This window comes from Equus przewalskii, chromosome 4, assembly GCF_037783145.1.
Source record: "Equus przewalskii isolate Varuska chromosome 4, EquPr2, whole genome shotgun sequence".
NCBI classification, from domain to species: Eukaryota; Metazoa; Chordata; class Mammalia; order Perissodactyla; family Equidae; genus Equus; species Equus przewalskii.
Window position 1 is genome coordinate 35,867,400 of NC_091834.1, and position 25,677 is coordinate 35,893,076.

The following is a 25,677-nucleotide window of genomic DNA, read 5'->3' on the forward strand; positions in this document are numbered from 1 at the left end:
AGGAGAGCTAGCCCCCACCAAAGAAAGACAAGAATAAAATATGTCCCTTCTTTATTTCAGTAAATTCTATACCATTTCCACCTTCCTCATTGCTAAGACGTAGAATTTGCCCTTGATTCCACTCTTTCTCAACTTCTACTTCAACCCCTTGGTGAGTCAGGTTGCACCGCATCTTCCTATTCTTTCTACTTTCATTCACTCCCCAAATCCTAGCTGTCGTCATTATTTGCCAGGATGATTATGGTAGCCTCCTTCCCACTCTCCCTGCTTCTACTTTTTCACCCAACCTGTCCATTTTCCTCATGTAGACCTAGTCAGAACTGCCTATTTACCAAATGAATGCTATATGAATAAGGGAAGATTCATTGTATAAATTCCTGAAGGTGGCTTGTCATGGTTGCAAAGAGATCATGCTAGAGGTTAAACCATTCCAGTTTAAATCGTGTTTATATATATTAGGTGTGTGACAATGGCTAAGTCACTTTCTAAAACTTGTTTACTAATTTCTAAAATAGATTATAATAGAACCCACCTCATAAGAGTATTGGCCTGGTACATAGTGAATACTTAAATTTAACTATTATTATTTCTGAAAATGCTTTTTATTTTTAAAAATTTTTGTAGTGTATAATTTCTATGCAGTGTACTGGATTTCATTTCTCTTAAAAGAATTCCAAAGTATAAAATACCTGTAAACTTATTATAGTAAAATGTTATCTACATTCTCTTTGAATAGAAGTGATCTGTTGCGGAACAGCCTTATCTACTAGAGCAGTAGAAAAGTTTTCAGTCCCCAGAGTTTGTACTTATTGACCTTACTGCTAACAAACGTATTTTCAGCTTTTGAAAACTAGCCATGTTTTTTGATACTCAAAAGAATATTTAAGCTCTAGAATTTGTCATTTCCTATTATTTGTTTTCTTATATTTGAAAAGTGTGACCTGCCTCATTCATGAAACTGCAAGAAACTAACAAGGATGTGTATATTTGACTTTCTCCCAGAACACTGTGATCCATTTGTTCTCCCCTAACCTTTCCAGATCTGATTCCCCAGCTTCTGATTTTCTCAAGATCAAAAAACCCTAACTGTAAAAGCATATTGTGTAACTTTACTATACCTGCTTTGTTGTCTTTTTCCCTTGACCTTACTCCAAATCTTAGTCCAGCCATTATAGTTAAAATGTCTCCCCTTTGGCTTTGTTACTGTCATCCTTCAACCTGTAATTATAGGTAAGCTTACATTTCTTTTACTATTTTGAGAAATAATTATCACCTTTTTTTTTAGGTAATTTCATCAAACTGTCTCACTGAAATAAGATAGAATTCCTTTTTGTTTTCTACCGTCACATTTCTTTTCTTAGTAGGCTTTCTCTCTTCGCTTGATCAGAACTCATTTCATAAGCTATCTTATTAGTCCTTCCTGAATTCTTCCCTCACAAAGCCATTCACGTGAATGGACCTGCATATCAGAATCACTTAGGGAAACTTTCAAGGTGCACAGATCCCTTTCACCAGCCCGCATTCTCGTCTCTCTTCTGGGCTGGTGGAGTGTGTAGGCTGGAAAAGCTTTCCAAGTGACTGTATTAAAGCTCCCCGGCCCTCCCATCCCTGAGGTATTTACAGTCATTAATTTACAGTCATGTGTTGTTATTACATGTATCAATTATTATTTCTGGAAAGAAAAGTATAATCCATGAAAGATTTTTTTTTAGGTCATCTTATCTCACATAAAAGTAGAAGTCAGTACTCAGCAAACTCATCCTCTTTATTAATAAGACTTTAGTGCGATTGTACCATTAGTGCTTGCAATTCAACATTATTCAAGTATAATTTTTTTCTCCTCCTAGCTAAAGAAAGTCTTAGTCTTAAGAGAAAGAACTTTTTCTAAAGGCTTGGTGAAAGCAATATTATTTCTCTTTTGCTAGTGCTACTTAGTTTTATCAATTCAGAAAATATCACCTTAGTTGGAGATAGTAGTTACTATCCCTATCAAAAATTAGCACTTTTTGAAATGAGGATAGATATGATGTTATTAGCTTGCCGAAATTTTTTTAAATTACTGTTTTTACTTAATATATATTTCCAGGTTGAACAGTTAACAAATCATCTGAAAGAAAAAACAGACAAGTGCAGTGAGCTTTTGCTCTCTAAAGAGCAGCTTCAGAGGGATGTACAAGAACGGAATGAAGAAATTGAGAAACTGGAGTTCAGAGTAAGGGAACTGGAGCAAGCCTTACTTGTTAGTGCAGACACTTTTCAAAAGGTGTGACATTTTCTTTGGGTTAATTTTATCAAGTGTTTTAATGCAGATTAATTACTCGAACATCAGTTCTTTTAAACAAAAAATTGCTGTTGATTTTTTGTTGATCTTATTACGTAACGTATATATCTTTTGTTTTCATTGACATCATAACCATTTCTGTTTATACTTATTTCCAAATGCTGCTTGCATACCTTAGTCCTGCAAAAGGGAAGATTAGTTAAACCAAAAAAATTAATTACCCTTTTAACCATCAATAAAATCATGATTCTAAAATAATAGCCAAGTGAAAAAGCTCTGGACACCAGTTTAGGCTGATGCTTTTCCCAGACTTAGAAGTAATGAAATCTATTGCCATTATACTGCAGAAAGCAAAAATGAATAAAAGAAGAGCGGGATAAGGAAGGGGGGTGGCAGAGGAGGAGATAATCTTCATTTTATCTGAGAAATGAATTATACAAGTGTCAAACGCTGCTGTTTGAATTTATATAAAATATATTCAAGACTGAATATCTGTAACTTTTGATTATTCACCAGTATAGATTATTTACTTCTAGAGTGGAAAAAGAGATTTGGTACTTCTCCAATTAAAATAGATAATCAGGATTAAAGTCTGAAATTTTGAGAAAATTCTTATGTATTTTAAGGTAGAGGACCAAAAACAGTTTGGAAGTATAGACGCTAAAGCAGAATTGTCTCTGGAAGTACAGTTGCAGGCTGAGCGAGATGCCATAGACAGAAAGGAAAAAGAGGTAAGGAGTTTATTTTTACTGATAAAATGTGATTTGAATTGTTTTAAATAAGCCACCTTGCAAATACCGTTTGAAGAGAATGGAGTTTATGGTCTAAACCCAAAGTTTAGTCTGTTTCTTAGCTCATTGCCTAATTTGACCTTGAAGACAATAAACATGTGAACAAATAAGCTGGTGTGAAAAAGCGTGTTCTGCTTAAAGGGGACAAGTGTAAAGGCCTTGATGTGGGAAGTTTTGATGACAAAAAGAAGATAAGGTAATAGTTGACTGAAGAGGAGAGTGCAGAGAGATAGCAGTGTTAGGTCAAAAGGCCTGACCTTACCCTGGGCTTTGAATTGTTGCTGCTTTACTGTGCGTGGTTTAAGTTTTATTGCCCGGGGAGGTTACAGTGCTGTTCTACAGTATACTGAACATATTCTTAAAACAAAAGGTTAGTAATAAAGTAATTATGTAAAATTCTCCTATGTTTTTCTACTCCCTCCCTCCCCCCCCAAAAAAAACTCCACCTTTAAAACGGTAGTAATTTTCAATTCCTAATGTAATTATAACTTATTTAAACTTTTGTCTACTAAGTTTTTCTAAAACATATCATACTCTACATTGTCTAGCTCTATCACATCATTTAAAATGTTTAAAGTTTTTTGTTTATTTGTTTTTTAAAGATTTTTTATTTTTCCTTTTTCTCCCAAAGCCGCCAGGTACATAGTTGTGTATTTTTAGTTGTGGGTCCTTCTAGTTGTGGCATGTGGGACGCCACCTCAGCATGGCTCGACAAGTGGTGCCATGTCCGTGCCCAGGATTCGAACTGGTGAAACCCTGGGCCGCTGAAGCAGAGGGTGTGAACTTAACCACTTGGTCATGGGGTTGGCCCTTAAAGTTTTTTAAATTACGTTTTTATGTCTTTCCATAAAACTTTTATAGGACATTCAATATATGTTAACACATATTTGTTGGACTTAAATAGCATAGAATTGCTAATAAGTGCTTTGAAAAATACAGGAATGATTTAGACGTCAGCTAAAACTGCAGCTCAGAGAACTTGGAGTTTAGAGAAGAAAAGAGCCATCTATATAAATGACTATAATAATGATCATTTCCACAAGAAGGGTTATTTTCTCACTGTCACATAATACCAACTAATGTTCATCTAAGAGGCTCTTGTTTATTTTGTTTTTTGGTTCTTCCAAGAGATGGGGGAAGCACTTTTGTTGATAGGTAACCAGTTCTTTGTGTTTGGAAAAGAATTAACATTTAGAGATTTACCTTACACTAAATAATCAAAGAAATTGTCTGCTCCCTGAAGAGATGGACCTTCAAAACTGGACCCAAAAGCTTCCAAACTACAGGAGGCCTTAGAGAGCATCTGTGAACCAACTCCCAGTTTTTACGAATGAGACGGAGCCAGATGTTGAATGAGTAACGAGTTCAATCACAGCTGACTCTGATCTACTTGTAGTATTTAATAATAGTGACAAGTACCCTGTCAGAACCCTCTCACCTGTAATTGGAGACTGAAAGACAAGAATGTAGAGTTGAAACATATCTTTTATGAAAATAACTTCTTAAGCATTCTCTCCTACACTAGGCAAATGTTTTCAAACATCTGATGGAGTATAAACACAAGATGTGTATGTGTCATTATATTTGAGATACTTCCTACTACTCTCATTGCTTAAATTTGTGTAAAACATTTTCTTAAAGTTTATTATAATGTTTAGAAATGCAGAATGAGTAGAAAGAGAAGAAAACTTTAAGAGGTAGGAGTTTCAGGATGCTAAGAGAAGGAAAATATTGTGGAGAGAAATGAAGGAGGAATTTCCTTAAAAAAAAAAAAACCTTCACCAATGAGATCTAGTTTACAGATGGCAATAGTAAGTAATAATAGTTAACTTTGTTGAGGTCTGTACTACAAAGTGCTAAGTATTGTAAATGCCTTATGTTATTAATCCTTACACTCTCCCTCAGGAAAGGGTCTATTGTTATCTCCATTTTACAAATGAGTAAGCCAAGTCTTAAGACAAGTTAAGTAACTTACTCATGGTCACATAGTAAGTGGTTGAGCAAGAGTTCCTCCCAGATTTCTCTGATTCTGGAGTATCTCTGTGCTGTACTGCCAAAGCCTTGAGGTGTGTTTTGCCTTGGTGAGAAGTATTAAAGACTGTCATTCAGCATTTATTGAGCTCTTGCCAAATGTAGACCACCACTGTTCCATCGTAAAATCAGCACTGGACGTCAAGGAATCTGCTGTGTAACTAAGGAGACATACACATTTAAAAGAGATAAAAGCACTTAAAAAGAAAACACAAATAGGTACAAGTTAATGTAATCCAAACAGTTTAGATATCATTTGGTAGCTAAATTAAACAAGGTTAAAACAAATAGCTACCAGTCTATTTTTACACCTTACTAATACTCTTCTGATTTTTGGTTGTTACAGACTCAGTAATAAGACAGCCTGGGACTGAAACTAGAGTCTGGCTGAATAAGAGGAAAGAATGCCCTATAGTGTCTTTTTTGGGCATTGAAGGCTCTGTTGTGATGCCTCAAGTCAGCTACTTATAATAGGAATGTTAGTGCATTAGATCAGTGCTTCTCAAACTTTAATGTGCATATGAAGCCCCTGGGGATCTTGTTAAAATGTAGATTGTGATTCAGTAGGTCCGGGTTGGGGCTTGAGAATCTGCACATCTAACTCCTTCCCACCTGTTCTCCTGCTCCAGGGACCACACTTTGAATAACAGGGCTTTAGATCACAAAGCTAAGAATTTGACTGTAAACTGTTGTATCAAAAAAGAAGTAAATATTGTATGAAGTAGGGCAGCAATTTTGAACTTAAATATCTCTGTATGTGTTGATTTTAAAATAATACCTTGTCATCAAAAGTAGTAGTTGTAGAAGATAGGGATAGGTATAAATACTATTATATTAGATAACTTTGAAGAAGATATAATCATAACAATTTCCCCTGATAATTATATATGCACAACTACTAAATGTACTTAAGGTTTGTCTTCTGAATTTAATACCACTGTTACAGAAAAGAAATTTAAATGTAAGTCTCAGACATTAGTTATTAGAAGCAGGATAAATGATAGTTAGGAGTGGTAAGGCTCCAGAGGTAAACTCCCCAGAGTCAAAAGCTGGCTTCACCACATACTAGCCGTGTGACCTCAGGGCAAGGTAAGATACTCCCCTCTCAGTGATGCTCTTCCTCATCTCTGAAATGAGGATTATCCTAGTCCCGATCTCACAAGGTTGTTACAGGGTTTTAAAATTATATATATATAAAGCACCTTATGCAGTGCCTAGCAGTAAATTGTCTATAATCGATGGCTATTATTACTCATATTGATACTTTTTCTGTTAAGGAAATACTAGGCTAAATGATTTTTAAGGTCTTTGCCTTACCAGTGCTAACTCATGGTTCTGATTACATGTCAGCATGTAATCAGCATATGGTCCCTTTCAAGTTCTAAGGAACAATAATGATTTCTCTGCTGCTGTCTGAGCCAGCTGCCACTAAATGCTGCTCCTGCATCTTAGGTTGCTTTTAATGTAGCAATTTTGATCATGTGGTAAATACAGATTTGGAAATCTGTTCATTAAATGTTTATTAAGTAGCTACAAAGCAGGGAGCTGTTCCTGTCCTCAAAGTTCCAGTTAAATTTTAAAATACTAACTAGCCTTTAATATTTGTCATTGGTTTCAGTCTCTAACCATCAAAGAACAATTACTTTACCATTAATGATCTGTGCATAGAAATGAGCTAAATTTCTATTGTCCTGCATATAGGAAGTCTGTAATTTTCTCCTAAAATTGTATTAGTAAACTCTTAAGCTTCTGTATTTCAGACCTAAGAATCTCACGGTTTTAGTGTCTGCCTCGCCATCCTTCTGCTTAAACAAGGCACATGGCAGCCAGACCTTTCATTGGGTTAACTCAGTCTTAATATATAGATTAAATTGAACTAGTCTCACTTGGTGGCTAAAATAACTGACTTAATTCTCTAGCTCTTTTGAGCCTTTTGATAATAACTAAACTAAGATTTAAAATGTGGATTCTTTCCCTTCTTCCCATGACTCTTCTCTGCTTTATCAGAAGATATTTTAGGTAGGAAACGGCTGCTTATATCCTTTCTCTGAAGATCTCCTCCTTGCTTTGGGCACAGTGGTTTAAGGCTGTTCAGTTTGAACATGTCTAGAAACCACACAGGGTCACCTGGCTTAGAGAAACCCCTTTCCGTTATTCTCATGGCTCACATGTTTTAAGCATACATGCTTCATAGAGCTAACACAGCACTCTTCATTCTCTCTGAACAAATAAACATTTGTATAAATTTTTTTCTCTTTCCTTTTGATAATTTTGGTACTAAAGATCACAAACTTAGAAGAGCAGTTAGAGCAGTTCAGAGAAGAACTGGAAAACAAGAATGAAGAAGTTCAGCAACTACATATGCAATTAGAAATACAGAAAAAGGAATCTACTACCCGCCTACAAGAACTTGAACAAGAAAACAAATTATTTAAGGTAATTAGTTAAGAAAAACTTTTAAATAATTCATAGTTTTCATCCTGTGTAGCCTTAGCATTGTTAATCATTTGCTAAATCCAGCTGCTAAACAATACTTAACATGGGAACGTTAGCTGCAAATGGATTTGCATGGTATTTTCAACTCAACATAAACATTTGAATTCATCATAAATGAAAATTTTTTGAGAATTTTTATCAAAATATTTTAAGAATTATTGATATACAATAACTATATGATATCTCTAATTTTTTCATTTGTACGTTTTTGGCACTATATCTTTTGTAAGAGTTAATCGAAAGAATGTTTGGAAAATCACATGTAATGATCTGTACAACTGAGATGGTTGTTTTTGTCCCTAGGATGAAATGAAGAAACTGGGATTTGCCATAAAGGAATTTGATGCTGTCTCTACTCAGGACCAACATGTACTGTTTGGGAAATTTGCTCAAATAATGCAGGAAAAAGAGGTAGAAATTAACCGATTGAATGAGCAAATTACAAAACTTCAGCATCAACTTAAAATTGCAACAGATAACAAGGTACGCTAATTCAAAATTGATTGTTACATGAAATTAAGCTAGAATTTTAAAGGGCAAAATGGTAATTTTTTCAGTTTCTCTTTGAACTTAAAAAACAAACCTTAATTCTCTCTTAGCCATTAATTTTAATTTGTTAAGACACATTGACTTAACAAGCTAATCTTTGTCCCCTTCTAATATCATCAAAGAATTATGATGTTTTTCAGGAAGTTTCTGGTGACTCAGATTTCATCATGTCATTTTAACCAAATCTATTACAAATTCTTCTATTTAGTATGAGTTAAGTAAGATAATGACCTTTGGACATCATCTTCTATAGACTTTTTATTTCAATACTTCATCCTTTTCACTTGGAACATATTGACTGTTTTACTTCTAGGAAATCGGCTACTAAAAGTGTAAATCATTTTATATTTAACAAAACTTTCCGAACACAGTTCTGAATGAGGTCCTTGTTTGATATGATGGGGCTGTTGGTCTATGTTAAAGTAATGTAGCATGTCTGAGAAGTGTATTGTTTTTGTGTGTGTGATCAGCACTTTAAGATCCTGCCCTAAAATAAAATGAAATTCCTAAAATGTAACGGTGTATTTATTGTGTATGTTACCTTTTTTTGTTAACTAATAGGTTATTGAAGAAAAAAATGAACTAATAAGGAATCTTGAAACCCAGATAGAATGTTTAATGAGTGATCAAGAGCGTGGGAAGAAAAATAAAGAAGAAGAAATAGAGCAGCTCAATGAAGTGATTGAGAAGCTTCAACAGGAATTGGCACATATTGAACAGAAGACATCAGTGGATGCCAGTTCTCTCCCAGAAGAAGCGGATAGTTTAAAACATCAGTTGGATATGGTAATAGCTGAAAAACTGGCTTTGGAACAGCGAGTAGAAACCACTAATAAAGAAATGGCCTTTACGAAAAATGTACTTAAAGAAACCAATTTTAAAATGAACCAGCTAACACAAGAATTATGCAGCTTAAAGAGAGAACGTGAAAATATGGAAAAAATCCAGACTGTACCAGAAAAAAATATTGACATGGCTATAGATCTGAGCAAACACAAACCTGAGCTAGAAGTAGTCCTTCCTGATGATGCTCTTAAACCCCTGGTAAATCAGACTTACGTCAAATCTTTTGAAGAAAACAGCAAAGTTTCCATAAGCAGTTTGGAAACAAAGGTGCTACAGCTTGAGAGCATTATTAGCGCAAAGGACTTGGAACTTACCCAGTGTTATAAACAAATAAAGGACGTACAAGAAAAAGGCCAGTCTGAAACAGAAATGCTTAAAAAGAAGATTGTAACCCTGCAGAATCTACTTGAGGAAAAGGTTGCTGCTGCTCTTGTGAGTCAGGTCCAACTTGAAGCAGTTAAGGAATATGCAAAATACTGTCAAGACAAACAAGCAATTTCATTAGAACCCGAAAGAGCACATATACAGAATTTGAATCAACTCACAGAAAATGAGATGGAGTCAAATGTGTTAGCATTAACCTTGAGAATATCAGAATTAGAAAGCCAGGTGGTTGAAATGCAGGCTAGTTTGATTTTAGAAAAAGAACAAGTAGAAATTGCAGAGAACAATGCTTTGGAGAAAGAAAAGAAGCTACTAGAATTACAGAAGTTATTGGAGGACAATGAGAAAAAACAGGGAGGGAAAGAAAGGAGAAGAAGCCCTCAAGGAGATTTTGAAGTTCTCAGGGTTAGTTTGTATTTGATTTTTTTTCATTTGAATACCCTAAAAAACTCTCGTTTCCTTTGTTGCTTAAGCTGATTGCTAATTTACTAAATTAAACACGGTGTTCTTACATCGCATGATTAATATATAAAACGTTTTCATAAAAATACTTCTATTCTGTACAGTCTTATTATTATTACTAGAATAATGTAAACTGTATTTTGTGGTCTTCAAATCATGATATTTATTTCACTAGCATACTCATTAAGTAGTGCAGTCAGAAGCAACTTAGAAAGATGAAGTTTAGCAGATGTCCTCTAGAACTTGTGTAGGTTTTTTTTCCTTTCCCCCTAATATGCATGTCATGTGATCATCCCTTTTAAGTAATGAAAATATCAAAATATATTAGTATTCTGCTGAATGAAGGCATGAGTGATGAGTCATTAGCTTTTGCAAATTTTATACTTGGTAGATTTCATCCTTTTCTAGGAAAAATTTGTATTTCACCTTTGTAAGTCTGGTTGTGTAAGGATCTGAAATTGCAGGTATTTCTTTGCATGGAACAGATATGAGAGGACTTTAATTTTCATGTTCTCACTTTATGTATTTACAATTTTGAATAGTAAATGTGCAGTCTTATCTCAATACCAGGAGATTAACTGATATATCAGGATTCCATAAATATTTAATATATTTCACAAAGGATAATAATTCTTTCCATTTACCTAGGCTTTTTCCTCCTAGCTCACTGGACCCATAAATGGTAGTAATGTTAAAATAGTAATATGACTTTCCATATATATAAAACTTCTAAGAAATATCTTAGTACACCTGGTTATCTTTTGAGGAAAGTGATATAAACATGAAAGTTTTTTGAAGGTTACAAAAAATATTTTTACTAATAATTCATAAATTTTTAGGATATAAACTAATGACCTGATTTACCTTTTATTCCCAGAAAACCATTCTTTTTTTTTTTTTTACTATCTCAAGAATATAAAATAATAGTTCTGAAGAAGTTTTCCTATTTGTTGAAAAAACACATATCATTTCAACTCCTTTTATCTTATAGGCAGTCGTTCCTAGAAAGCATCATTAGACTATGTAAGTGCCTTGAAATCAGCCATAATTTTTGAAAATTACGTGTTTCTTATGTTTTCCACTGCCATTCAGACAACTACTAAGCTAACTCATACCAATGAAGAAAGTGGATTTTTTGGTCAACTTGAGGCTCTTAGAGCTGAGTCAGCAGCTACCAAAGAAGAACTTGCCACGTACAGAGAGAAGGCAGAAAAGCTTCAAGAAGAGCTTTTGGTAAGATAAGTAACATGACTCCTAATGGACTTATTTCTACTAATCTTAATTTCATTTCCAAGTATATTCTCTTCTGTAAAAACAAACCCAGATCCATAACTTAAAAGCTAGAGAAAAATCAAGTCTTTTGTGAACTTGATGGAAAGTTCCATTATCATAAATTTGTCTACTAGCATCTTCTTGCTTGGTTTTCCTTGGAATCTTTGTTAGGAGGATGCCTTTAATGTCCAGACTGTTAATAAAGGAGGAGAAAGAAAGATGAGAACTGTATATCCCATGAGAACCCAAAGTACAGACTGATGAAATGATTTCGTTTCTGTGGTGATTTATGACAATATGGTAATCTATATACAAATATATATGGAAACTGGGTGTTTCTGAAATTTTTTTTATTATTACTATTCTGAGAAAAATAAACACATTACCATGAATTATACTTTCCCTCTACCTAAGTTCTACATTCAGTATTTTAAACCTGCATATTCTACTGTTCTATTCATTATGTTTTAGGTAAAAGAAACAAATATAGCATTTCTCCAGAAAGATTTACTCCAAGTTAGAGATCAACTGACAGAGGCAGAAGAGAAATTATCCTGCTTCTCAGAAAAAGAAGATAAGACCTCGGTCTTACATGAACATGAAAACAGAAAGGTCCGCATATTAGAGCCACTTCCTATTAAAGTGGGTAAAAGCTCTGCATCCCAGACTGAGGGGACTGTCAAAGTTAATAATAGCAATCAGACTCCACAAATTCTTGTTAGAAACGCAGGAATCCAAATTGATTTACAGAATGAATGTTCATCAGAAGAAGTCACTGAAATAATCAGTCAGTTTACTGAAAAAATAGAGCAGATGCAGGAACTACATGCTGCTGAAATTTTGGATATGGAATCCAGACATATTTCAGAAACGGAAACCTTGAAGAGGGAACACTATGTTACTGTTCAGTTACTGACAGAGGAATGTGGTGCCCTGAAGGCAGTGATACAGTGTCTGAGATCTAAAGAGGTATTGGTTTTCCTAATAATGTTTTTTCAACATTCTATGATTTTTTTCCCAAAATCCTCAGCTTTTAAGAAAAAGAAATTTGAGGCAATCTCTTCCTTATGGTAAAATTACAATTTTAAATCTTTCCATTATGTAGAGTCAGATAATAACTTAGCACAAAGTTCCTGTGCAGATTTGGAACCTGATGTTATCGTTCCTTAATTCATGAATGTCTCTTATTATTATAGTAATATCCATGAAGAAAAACATTAAAGACTTCTTGTAAACCATGGATAGTTTCATTTATTATGAAAGGTGTGATAGATTTGATTGAGGGTTTTTTTGTTTTTGTTTTTTTGACAGCGTTGCAAAAGAACACTGCTATTCATTGGACCCTATTTTTATTAAGTCAAAAAACGATATGTGTTTTTTTGTTTTCTCTAATTAGGGATCCTCAGTTCCTGAATTAATACATTCTGATGCTTACCAAACTAGAGAAATATGTTCCAGTGGTAAGTTATATAAATTTCTGGAATTTTCATTGTGCTTATTTAAAAAGTGTTTGTTTCTTTTCAGTAGTCATTGGTTTTCTTTATTTTAGATTCTGGATCAGACTGGGGTCAGGGAATTTATCTTACACAAAGTCAGGGATTTGACACAGCATCAGAAGGCCAAGGAGAAGAAGGTGAAAATTCAACGGATTTATTTCCGAAGAAAATAAAGGTACTAAAATACAGGTAGCTTTTAGTAAAACTTAGCCAATGTGGTTTCTATATTGAACACAGTAGTTTATTAGTAGTTATATAGGAAGATCCACTCTGAAGAGAGAATTGTATAGCTAAAATGAACTTTGGGAAGCTGTTTACTTGTATTTCCATATTTTGCAGATAATAAACTACAATATATTTAATAGTTATTTGTATAAAGGTCTTTTGAGAATAATTTTTATGCCTGATGTTTTCATTTGCCAAAATTATTAAAGCAGTCTCAAGGACTAGAAGTTAGTTATCTCCTACATATTTCTTTTGGTCAAATTAGTGGCTAATCGATAAATCCAAGAACCACACATTAAATAAATAGAAGGAACTTAGAGATGAGAGCCACGCAAAGTCACAGAGCATAGGAAGAAGGCATTCACTGTTGGTGAGCTGTGTTTCCTGTCTGCAGTGGCTTTTCTGAATAGATCTAACTAGATAAACTGTCTTGCTTCAAATGTAGTCTGAAGCAAGACTTTGCAATCTCTGAAGAAGTTGTTATAATTCTGGCTTTGGGGTTTTGGTTTCTAGGGATTACTGAGAGCTGTCCATAATGAAGGCATGCAGGTACTCTCTCTCACTGAGTCTCCCTACAGTGATGGAGAGGACCATTCTGTTCAGCAAGTTTCAGAATTTTGGCTAGAAGAGAGAAGAGCTTACCTCAGTACGATCTCATCTCTTAAGGATTTAATTACCAAAATGCAAGAACAAAGAGAAGCCGAGGTACTCAAAGAATATTATGCATCTAAATAGTTTTATATTATTTTTATCGATAATAAGGCACTCAACAACTTAAATTATCTTTTATGGTGCTTTTTTACATGAATTACTATATATTGTTTGAATACCCCAAAACACACTTGAAAATAAATTTATATGCTCTTAAACTTTTAGTATTTATTTTGGTTAGTGGATTAATATCCTTTTTAGAATGTTTTTAAAACATGCTTATTTGAAAACTAACTTTTGTTTTTTATACTCTGCTAGGTGTTTGATAGTTCTCAACCTCACAAGAGCTTCTCAGACTGGCGAGGTGAACTTCTGCTTGCCCTTCAGCAAGTTTTCTTAAAGGAGCGCAGTGTTTTAATAGCCGCATTTCAGACTGAGCTAACAGCTCTAGGTACTAGAGATGCAGTTGGATTATTAAACTGTTTGGAAAAGAGAATACAAGAACAGGTATAAAAATGAAATTTTAAACAATACACTAGAACAAAGAATGCTTTTTAATAATAATTAGAGAGTTATTGACTAGAGTAAGTCTGAAGGTTAAAATTTTAACACAGCCACCAAGAATATTTAGAAGAAAACTTATTTGTTCTTAAGTGCTGTCAAGTCGGCTCCAACTCCTGGCGACCCTATGAATGAATGATGTTCACAACGTCCTGTCCTCAGCAGCCCTACTCAGCTTCCATAGACTCGTGCCTATGGATTTCTTTATGCAGCCAGTCCATCTCGCATTTGCTCTTCCTCTTTTCCTGCTGCCTTCTACTTTTCCCAGAATTATTGTCTTTTCCCTTGAATCCTGCCTTCTCACGATGTGCCCAAAGTAGGACAGCCTCAGTTTTACCATTTTTGCCTCAAGCAATAGTTCAGGCTTGATTTGCTCTAGGAGCCACTCGTTCGTCTTTCTGGCAGTCCAGTGTATCTGTAGAGCCCTCCTCCAACACCATGTTTCAAATGAGTCAGATTTTTTTCCTATCAGCCTTCTTCCCTGTCCAGCCTTCGCACCTGTGCATAGTAATTGGGAATACAAGGATGTGGATACTCTTGGCCTTAGTCTCTTCCTTACACTTGATGATCTTTCCTAGTTCTTTCAGTGCTGCCCCTCCGAGTTTCTGTCTTCTCTTGATTTCTTGACTACAGTCTCCATTTAAATTGATGACTGAACCAAGGTAAACAAAATCTTTAACAATTTCAGTGTCTTCATTGTCTACTTTAAAGTTTTGTAATTCTTCTTAGTCATAATTTTTGTCTTTTTTATGTTCAAATGCAGTCCTACTTTGGTACTTTGTTTTTGTCAGAAGTTGTTTCAAGTCCTTGCTACTTTCTGGCAATAGTATAGTGTCATCTGCATACCTTAGATTGTTGATATTTCTTCTACCAATTTCCACTCCTTCATCTGAGTCTAGCCCAGTTTTTCTTTTTTCGTTTTGTTTTTAAAGACTATCCAAGACCAGTCTTAGACCTGCCACATCCTTCTACCAGATCTAGAATTTCCTGTTGGTATTCCGTTTTTTTAAAGGTATGCTTTTTGGTGAAGAATATTGGCCCTGAGCTAACATCTATTGCCAATCTTTTTTTTTTTCCCTCTCCCCAAAGTCCCAGTACATAGTTGTATATCCTAGTTGTATGTCCTTCTAGTTTTTCTACGTGGGATGCCACCACGGCATGGCTTGATGAGCAGTGTGTAGGTCCGCACCCAGAATCCAAACGAGTGAACCTCGGGCCGCCAAAGCAGAGCATGTGAACTTAACCACTACATCACTGGGCTGGCCCCCTAGCCCTGTTTTTCATATGACATCTTCTGCATACAGCTTAGATAGATAGGGAGATAAAATGTACCCTTGTCTGACACCTTAGCCTATAGGAAACCATTCTTTCTCTCCACATTCTGTCCTGACAGTGGCTTCTCAATACAGGTTACTCATCAGGACAATCAAGTGCTGAGGCATGCACATTTCTTATAGAGCAGCCCATAGCTTTTCATGATCCACGCAGTCAAAGGCTTTACTGTAGTCTATAAAACATAGATTAACCTTCTGAAATTCTTAGGAGCACTCCAGTAGCCAATGAATCATCACAATTAGATCTCACGTATTTTTCCGTTTTTGAAATTCAGCTTGAACATTAGGCATTTCTTGCTCCATATAAGGCAAGAACCTTTGTTGCAGCACCCTGAGCATCACTTTTCTTGCATGGGAAGTTAGAGCAATGGTCCTATAGTCACTGCACTCCCTGGCATTTCCTTTCTTGGGGATTGGGATATATAGTGAGCGTTTCCAGTCTATAGGCCTTTGTTTTGTTTTCCATTTTTGTTGGTATATTCGTGTTAGGATTTTGACAGATTCAGTCTCTGTGGCTTGAATTAATTCTATTGATATTCCATCTACCCCTGGTGACCTATTTCTTCCCACTGCTTTCAGGGCAGCTTCCACTTCACTTTCTAGGATTACTGGTTCTTCCTCATAGGAATCTGCTTCAAAGGAATCTGTCATCCTTTCGTCTCTTCTGTCTAGATCTTCAGTTTACTGTTTCCACTTTCCGTTCGTTTTCTCCTGAACAGATAGTTTGCTTCCCTGTTGGTCGTTCAGCATTCCTAATCTAGGTTTAAATTTCCCTTTGATTTCTTGGATCTTATGGAAGAGACCCCTTCTTCCTTTTCTGTTGTTCTCTTCTGTCTCTTTGCATTGGCCATTTTAGGAGTTCTCTTTATCTCTAGGTGACAGTCGCTGAAAAGCTGCGTTCAGGATTCTAATCCTGCTTTTGTCACCTTTTACTTTTGCTTCTCACCTGTCCTTAACAAGTTTTGGTGTTTCTTCTGTCATCCATCTCGATTTTGCTTTTCTTTTTACTTCAGGCATTGTCTTTTTGCCTTCCTTCTTAATATTTTTAGATTCAGTCCATGGTTCTTCTGCTTCTTGGTCAATTAGGTTTAACAGTGCAAATCTGTTTTTCATATGGACTTTAAATTCATCGGGAATGTTGTTTATGTTATATTTTGGCACTACAATTCTTTTAGTGCTCTTCTTCAACTTTACTGTGATATTGGATATGAACACTTCACGGTCAGCACCACATTCCGCACCTGGTCTTGTTTTGGCAGGGAGAATACAGCTTCTCCATCTCCTACTTCCAATTGCATAGTCTGTTTGACTTTCACATTGGCCATCTGGTGATGTTCACGTATACAGTCGTCTGTTTCGTTGCTTGAAGCGTGTGTTTATGACAGACAGATTGTTGGCTTCGCAGAAATTCTCGAGCAACTACCATGCTTCGTTTCCGACCCCTAGTCCAAATTTTCCGATGATGTTTGATTCTTCTTTATTTTCCACTTTTGCATTCTAGTCACTTATAACTCTCAGCATGTCTTGTTTTGATGTATGGTCATTTTTTCTTGGATACTTGCATAAAAATTTATTACCTTAAATGTTTTATCTTGCATTAGAAAATTAAAAAGACTGAATATTAATGAGCTAATCATCCCATTTAGGAAGTTAAAAGAGCAATGGAATAATCCCAAAGAAACTAGAAGGAATAAGATAACAGTCACTTCTCATTATATGTAATAGTTAGAGTCTCTAAAGTTGCTTTAAATGCTGAGCCATTGCTACTAGGGGCAATACATGGGTAGGTTCCTGTGAGCCCCTAGTCACAACATTTTTGTCAACCAATCAATAGATGACCTTGTTTTATGTGTGTTTCTGATTGACGCCTTATTTATTAAATATTGCTGATTCATTAATGTTGAACTCATGGCCAATAGCTCTCTAACTCATGCCTAAGCAGTGCTCATCTAACACCTGTATTTTCTCCATAAAAAACATGACAGCTGGTGCTGGCCCAAAGGCATAGTGGTTGGGTTCGCATGCTCCACTTCAGTGGCCTGAGGTTCACAGATTCAGATCCTAGGCGTGGACCTACACACCATTCATCAAGCCATGCTGTGGCAGCATCCCACATACAAAATAGAGGAAGGTTAGCAGAGATGTTGGCTCAAGGACAATCTTCCTCAAGCAAAAAGAGGAAGATTGACAACAGATGTTAGCTCAGGGTGAATCTTCCTCAGCAAAAAAAAAAAAAAAAAAAAAAAGGAATGAAAATGGGATCATAACTAAATATATAGTTGAGATATAAAAATAGAATATTATGAATAATTTTATGTAAATTAAAAACTTGGGTGAAATGGATAGACTTTCTGGAAAAATATTATTTATCAAAATTCATTCAGGAAGAAATACCCTGAAAAGACCTATAACTAGTAAAGGAATCAAATCAGTAGTTAAAAATCTTCTTGTAGCACTTAGCACCAAGATCTTGATTTTTCACTACATTCTCCATTAGAAGTAAATAAGACTCCTTGGAGAAATGGCACATTCCGGGGCTGGAACAAGGAAGTACAAGATGAACCTGGAATATCTTGTTTTGCTGACAAATAAGGAATTGTTCAAAGAATGAAGAAGATACGTCAAAAGGTCACAGAACACAGCCTGAAGGAATTCCAACTAGCCAAATTTAGGACAATTTGAACATCAAATTAAGTAAGATAGTGACAGATTATAAACCAAAGAGTAAAATAAGAATTCATAAATTCATACTAATATAAATAAATGAATAAAAATTCTTTCTTACAGTAGAATGCCAACCAGTGTGTAGAAGAAATGATAGAATTAGTAAATCACTAATTCATTAAACACTATGGTAATAATCGACCAAATAAAGTGAGTATGAAAAAGTTTGATCAGGAAAGTGTATTTACATAGTCTCAAAGTAAGTCTCCAGAAAATCCTTTTTAATTACAAAAGGAAAAGTAATAACTTTATAGTAGAGAAACCCTGCTTAACCAAGTGATCAGAGTTGATATCACCAGTAAGGGAACACGCTGACATTGAGTACTTCCTGATATAAAGGTTGTAACATCACTTTTGTGGTACTTCTGTTAAATGCATAACCAAAATCTACTCATAGGGAAATATTGGACATAAACAAATTGAGGGCACTACACATCTCTCAAAATGGCCAAAATAAAAATTAGTGACAGCACAAAGTGCTGAGAGGATACAGAGAAATTGCATCTCATACATTGCTGAAAGGAATGTAAAATGGGAGAGCCACTCTGCAAAATGACCTGGCAGTTTCTTATAAAGTTAAATATATATTTACCATACAACCTGGAAGTCACACTCATAGGCATTTAATCAGATATGAATACTTATGTCTCCATAAAAACTATGTATCAGTATTCATAGCAGTCTTATTTATAATAGCCAGAAACTGGAAACAACCCAAATGTCCTTTGATAGGTGAATGGATGAGTAAACTAGGACATCCATACAATGAAATACTACTTGGCAATTAAAAAGGAACAAACTGTTGCAAGACTTTTGTGTGTTATATAACCCTCTTGAAATGACAAAATTATAGTGATAGAGAACGGATCAGTGATTATCAGGGCTTAGGAGTGGGGAGAGGATGAAACAGTTCTATATCTTGATTGTGGTGGTGGTTACATGAACCTATATACATATATACATATGATAAAATTTCCTGGTACTGTATACCAAGAAAAAGAATGAATGCATGTAAAAACTAATGAAATCTGAATAAACCCTATAATTTAAGTAGTATTGCACCAATTTCAGTTTCCTGGGTTTGGTAATGTACTATAGTTATGTAAGATGTTATCAGGAAAGCTGGCTAAAAGGGTACACAGGGACTTTGTCTCACATTATTTCAAAATAAAAAGTTTTTAAAAATTGAGGGACATGCTACAAAATAACTAGGTCACAAAAGAAAAAGGGTCATCACTTTTTTCCCCCTTTTGCTATTAAGGACATTTGGCAAAATTTGAATGAACTTTGTTCATTAGATGGCAGTATTGTTTTCATGTTAATTTCCGCATTTGATAATGGTACTGTGGTTTGTAAAAGAATGTTCTTGTTTTTAGGAAATATACACTGTGGTTTTTAGAGGTAAAGGGGCATCTGTCTGCAACGTGTCTTCACACATTTTGAGAAAGAAAAATAATCATATGTGCATGTATTTGTGTAGATATACACACACAGGTATATAAAGAGAGAGAGTGTGTGAGAGAGAGAATGATAAAAATGGTTAACATTTAGGGAATTTGGATGAGGGTATGCGGGAATCCTTGCGCAATTTTTGGAGCTTTTCTGTAAGTCTGAAATTGTCAAAATATAAAATTAAAAACAATTTTTAAAAAATCTCTCCATAAGAATTACACCAAGCCCAAATGGTTTTACAGGTAAAATCTACCAAATATTCAAAGAATAGCAAATTCCAGTTTTATATACATGCTCTCCATTTTTGGATGAGTGGGGAAATGCCCTATCTTTTTGTCAGGAAGTTAGTATAACCCTGTTACCAAAATCAGACAAAGATAATACAAGAAAGAATAATAATAGGCCTATTCTATTCATGAACATAGATGCAGAAATCCTAAACAAAATACTAACAAACCAAATCCACCAATGTATATTCTTTAAAGACACGACCACCTTACACTTAGCCAGGGATACCAAGGTAGCATACATACCATTAAAAATAATTCATGTAATTCATTACTTTAACAAGTTAAAGGGGAAAGGGAAAAGAAAAATCATCTCAAGAGAGACAACAAATAAGCAAAATGAAGAAATTCATACTTGAAAATACTTTAAAAGAAATAAACAAAAAATAAAAAGGAATTTCTTAAACTAAATAAAAGGTTTATCTAACACAAACCTACGACAAGCATGATACCTGATAGTTAAATGATAGAAACATTTCTTTTTTTTTTTTTAAAGATTGGCACCTGAGCTAACATCTGTTGCCAATCTCTTTTTTTTCTTCTTCTTCTCCCCAAAGCCCCTCAGTACATAGTTGTATATTCTAGTTGTAGGTCCTTCTGGTTGTGGCATGTGGGACGCCACCTCAGTGTGGCCTACCTAGTGGTGCCAGGTCCACCCCAGGATCCAAACCCTGGGCTGCCAAAGCAAAGTGCACAAACTTAACCACTCGGCCACAGGGCTGGCCCCAATAAAAACATTTCTTAATAAAGGGTTCAGTAATCTGTTCAGCCTTATCCTAAAGATCTAGCTAGCACAGCAAAGCAAGAAAAATAAATGAAATAAATAAGGATTGGGGCTGGGGGAGACCCCCCATGTACTTACATAGAAAACCAAAAAGAATCTACACAGAGACGTAGAATTTATAAGAAAGTTTGGTAATGCTGCTGGAAGTAAGATCAAGAGGTAAGTAAAAATCTGATTTCTCAACAACAAACAAAATGTAATTTTAAAAATAAATATTTGCAATAGTATTAAATGGAAAAATTCCTAAAAGTACACAGACTACCAAAAGTAACTCATGAAAAATAGAAAATCTGAACAGGCTTTTAATAAAGAGTTAAATTAGTAATTTTAAAACTTCTCAAAGAAAAGCTAAGGATCAAGTGGCTTCACTGGCAAATTCTACCAAATGTTTAAAGAAGAATTAATACCAATCCTTCACAGACTCTTCCCAAAAAAAGAAGAGACGGGAACACTTCCCAACCCATTCTCTAAGGCCAGCATTGCTGTGATTCCAAAACTAGACAGACATCACAAGAAAAGAAACCTACAAACCCCAAATAGCCAATGAGAATAAAACAACCAATGAAAAAATGGACAAATGATACAAACGAAGGACAATAAAGAGGATCCAATAAATATAAGATGCTCAAAATGTAATGTATTATTCATACTGTGGAGTACTATAGAACATTGAAAATAAGTGAAATAGAGTGACGTGTGTCAACTTGGGTGGTTCACCAACATGTTAAGTGAAAAAGGCATATGACACTAAGATAAATACAATATGGTGCTATTTATATAAACTTTTAAAATATTTTGAATTCTTCAAAAATAAATGTAAAGATTAATAACTAAAAAGTAAATCCTAATGAGCAGGAAGAGAAAATTAATATCTTTCAAAATTTTACTATGTGTGTTCCATTCATTCTTCTTCAGACTTCCTAGTTCTTAATTTTATTGTCTTTACAACTCTTTCACTTGGATTTTTACCTTGATTGTTACAGGGTGTTGAGTATCGCGCAGCTATGGAATGTCTCCAGAAAGCAGACAGAAGGAGTTTATTATCTGAAATTCAAGCACTGCGTGCTCAAATGAATGGTAGGAAAAGAGAACAAGAAAATGATCAACCAAGCCAAGGTGTGTTTTATGACGAGCTTATATGGTGACACAATACATGAATAATATTTCACTGTTTCATTTCTTCCTGTTATTATTCAGTTGAAACACATTTCCTCTTAGTCACACCTTCTTCTCGTTCTTATAACATCAAGGAGATAATCTACATTAATTACTCTAGGGATTAAGGGATTATCTGATTGGTATTCAACTCCTGTGTTTAATGTAAAAGGATCCTTGCCTTGATCTGGTTGTTTAGCCCATTAAGTTCATTATCTTTGTTTTTAAGCTCTATATGAGAATACTCACCTAAAAGAAAAAGAAATCCATAATGAGAGTAACTTTCTTTTTTAATCCTTTTTTTATTGTGAATTGTAGCATACATACAGAAAAGTGCCAAACACAAAAATACACAGTATAACAAATTATTAAGTGCATATCTGGAAACATCACCTATACCAAGTATCCCAGAAGCTCCCTTCCCAAACACATGCTTCTCCTATTTATAGTATTGTGTGAACATTTAAAGGGTTTTTTTTTATTTCAAATCTTGTATCCATTAATATGTTCTGTTAAACTTTTCTCATCCTTATATATTTACAGTTCTGATATATTGACCGTTATCACTGTGAGGAAAAGTATATTTATATAAATTGCTAAATTGCTAGCTTTTTAGGACTATAATCTTTTCACATTTGCTTTGTAGTATCTCCTAAATTACAAATCAGTACTTATCAACAAAATATAAACCCAATATGAGTGGCTAGATCATACTTTAAATATTATTACTTTTCCATTTAGAACTCTTGGAATATAATATGCAGCAGAAGCAGTCTCAGATCCTGGAGATGCAAGTGGAGCTGAGTAGTGTGAAAGACAAAGCAACAGAATTACAAGAACAGCTGAGTTCTGAGAAAATGGTGGTTGCCGAACTGAAGAGTGAACTTGCACAAACAAAATTGGAACTAGAAACAACACTCAAAGCACAGCATAAGCACCTAAAGGAATTAGAGGCATTTAGGTGTGCCAAGCTTTCTTATATAAACCTGTATTAGTAAAGAAATTCAAGTAATTATGTCATAGACATTGCACAGATCCTACAAAAACATAACATTGTACATGATGTTTAAATAGCATGAAACTGTTATTTATGGGGAAAACTACAGTGGATAGGAAAAATGCCAAATGATAAACTCATGAGTAGATATTGCCATATTCTTTACTGTAACTTCAGTTCTACTTCAGGCTTCTTGTTGTATGAGATATATAATTTTGAGGGGCTGGCCCCATGGCCGAGTGGTTGAAGTTCCACATTCCACACTGGTGGCCTGGGGCCTGGGGTTCACAGGTTGAGATCCCAGGTGAGGACCTATTCCACTCATCAGCCATGCTGTGGAGACATCTCACGTACAAAGTAGAGGAAGATTGGCACAGATGTTAGCTCGGGGCGACTCTTCCTCACAGAAAAAAAAAAAAAAGATACATAATTTTGACCTTTATTTTACCACCAAGTAATTTGAAGTGATTTTTATGATCTCAACAGGATTCATGGTTCAGTTAGCTAAAATATGCAAAATGTTTTAAAAGATAATGCTTGTAAACACAATAAATTTGTTAGTGTAAATACAGAGATACTCTGCTTGCCAAGAACACATTATAGATACAGTCATTCTTTATTTTGAATATTGGTTTCACACACACAAACATACATGGCAATTCCCATGTTCAGTAAAAGAGAAAAGAAAATGTTTAGTATTAATATTCTTTTGTAGCAATAAATTGTTTGCAATGGTAAATAAAGACTAATAGTTGTACTACTAGAAACAGTTTGAAATGAGCCACAGTCAAGAATCTTTAATCTTTACATCGTTTATATTTCCCTATCAGCTAATTTATAATATGCCTCTGGTTTTCAGTGGAAATTGTTCTTTTCTCTTTCTCTCTCGATATGTACTTGGGCAAAATAGTTTTATGAAAGTTCATTTGTCTGTCTGATTTAGGTTGGAAGTTAAAGATAAAACAGATGAAGTCCATTTGCTTAATGACACATTAGCAAGTGAACAGAAAAAGTCGCGAGAGCTCCAGTGGGCTTTGGAGAAAGAGAAAGCCAAACTGGGACGCAGTGAAGAGCGGGATAAAGAAGAACTTGAGGTATTGTTAACTTTGTCTTTAAGTGTCTGTGGAAAACCCAAAACAATAGAAGAGAGAGAGTCTGGAGACTTTGCTCTTTCTAAAGGTGACGTAACTCTAAGTTGTTAACTGTGTGTTGAATAGTATTATGTTATCTAAACTGTATTATCAGGAAATGCTAATGTTGTGATGATTTATTTTTTGTTTTACTACATCCAAGGATATGTACAGACTGTTCTGCTACAGCATGTGTTTTTGGAATTCAGATTAGTGCACATACAATTTGATAAATAGGGCAGTCGGGTCAGTTTAATGCAGAAGTAGTTCTGGTTCCTGTTTTCTCCTGGGGGAGGGTGATACTTCTCTGGCAGCAGGGCTCCTTGCTGCTCTATTTTAAGAAAATTTAAGATGAGTCCCTCCACTCTAGGCTCTCTCCCAGAGAGGCACACCCAGCCTTGCGCAGCTCTCAGCTCAAGAGAGTAGTGCCCACTTTAACTGTAGCCTCACTGGCTCAGAGCTCTGTTGTTAATCCACATAATCTCGGTACCTGCTACCTCTATGCTAAAAAATTGTGTAGCCAGCATCTCTTCCCTATTACTTTGGCGTTTTTGTGTGTTTTTTTTTTATATCCACCATGGCAGCTTCCAGGCATAGTAAGCTCTCTACTCGGCAGAAACATGTTATCTCCTCAGATACTAACTACTATTTTTTATCATTGCAAATTTTATAAGTTTGCATAGTTTGTCCCTGAGCCCTATTATTTTTAGTGTGATATTGTAGAACTTGAGGTTTTTCAGAAATTCAAATTACATTATATCAGAAATACTTATATTTTTAAAAATTATTATTCCTAGGAGAAATGCACCCTGTTTCATATTCTCTAACCAGTTATGATTAAAGTTTGGGGAGAAAGTATTATTAAGCTTAGCAATCTTTTGTTTATATTCTTTGATGAAAACCAACTGGCTGTCCAAATAATTATTTTCTAACCACTGAAAATTTAATAAACTGGATAATTAATTCTATTACCAAATACTACCTACTTAGTATTAATAAAGGCACAATTGTATACTTATAAAGTGTTTTTAGTAATATTAAAATAACAAGTTCTTAAACTCAACTTTCTCCTACAAGGATCTGAAATTTTCACTTGAGGGTCAGAAACAAAGAAATATTCAGCTAAATCTACTTTTGGAACAACAGAAACAACTACTAAACGAATCACAGCAGAAAATAGAATCACAAAGAGTGCTACATGATGCCCAGTTATCAGAAGAACGAGGTCGAAACTTAGAGCTTCAAGTCCTTCTTGAATCCGAAAAAGTTCGAATTCAGGAAATGAGCAGTACCCTGGATAGGGAGCGGGAATTGCGTGCACAGCTGCAGAGCAAGGATGATAGTGGGCAGCCTCGTCCCTCCTTATCCTCTGAGGACCTCCTTAAGGAGCTACAGAAACAGCTAGAGGAGAAACACAGTCGCATAGTAGAATTGTTAAATGAGACTGAGAAATATAAACTGGATTCTTTGCAAACAAGACAGCAAATGGAAAAGGATAGGCAGGTTCACAGGAAGACACTGCAGACAGAACAAGAGGCCAACACTGAGGGCCAGAAAAAAATGCACGAGCTCCAGTCCAAAGTGGAAGATCTTCAGCGTCAGCTGGAAGAGAAAAGGCAACAAGTTTATAAGTTAGACCTTGAAGGAAAGCGACTGCAAGGAATTATGCAGGAATTCCAGAAGCAAGAACTAGAACGGGAAGAAAAACGAGAAAGTAAAAGAATTCTGTGTCAGAATCTTAATGAGGTAAATTGACACTTTGTTTTAAA

General features: G+C 35.0%; 1 protein-coding gene across 22 annotated transcripts in view; it reads left to right on the forward strand.

Annotated features, from left to right (window-relative positions):
* The window catches only part of AKAP9 (A-kinase anchoring protein 9), a 160,158-nt gene that overhangs the window by 123,305 nt on the left and 11,176 nt on the right, over positions 1–25,677 (forward strand). For 21 of the 22 annotated variants that reach the window (XR_011539500.1, XR_011539501.1, XR_011539503.1 and 18 more), the window contains 15 exons: positions 2,087–2,263; positions 2,908–3,012; positions 7,387–7,539; positions 7,903–8,082; positions 8,710–9,783; positions 10,933–11,073; positions 11,584–12,081; positions 12,509–12,572; positions 12,662–12,783; positions 13,347–13,538; positions 13,803–13,991; positions 21,610–21,742; positions 22,523–22,742; positions 23,722–23,872; positions 24,986–25,654. Coding sequence is in view for 9 of the 22 variants with exons in the window: in XM_070617462.1 (XP_070473563.1) it covers positions 2,087–2,263; positions 2,908–3,012; positions 7,387–7,539; positions 7,903–8,082; positions 8,710–9,783; positions 10,933–11,073; positions 11,584–12,081; positions 12,509–12,572; positions 12,662–12,783; positions 13,347–13,538; positions 13,803–13,991; positions 21,610–21,742; positions 22,523–22,742; positions 23,722–23,872; positions 24,986–25,654 (4,068 nt within the window). In the remaining 13 variants the exon portion in view is untranslated. The remainder of the gene's footprint in view (positions 1–2,086; positions 2,264–2,907; positions 3,013–7,386; positions 7,540–7,902; positions 8,083–8,709; positions 9,784–10,932; positions 11,074–11,583; positions 12,082–12,508; positions 12,573–12,661; positions 12,784–13,346; positions 13,539–13,802; positions 13,992–21,609; positions 21,743–22,522; positions 22,743–23,721; positions 23,873–24,985; positions 25,655–25,677) is intronic. The other variant, XM_070617468.1, reaches the window with a different exon arrangement.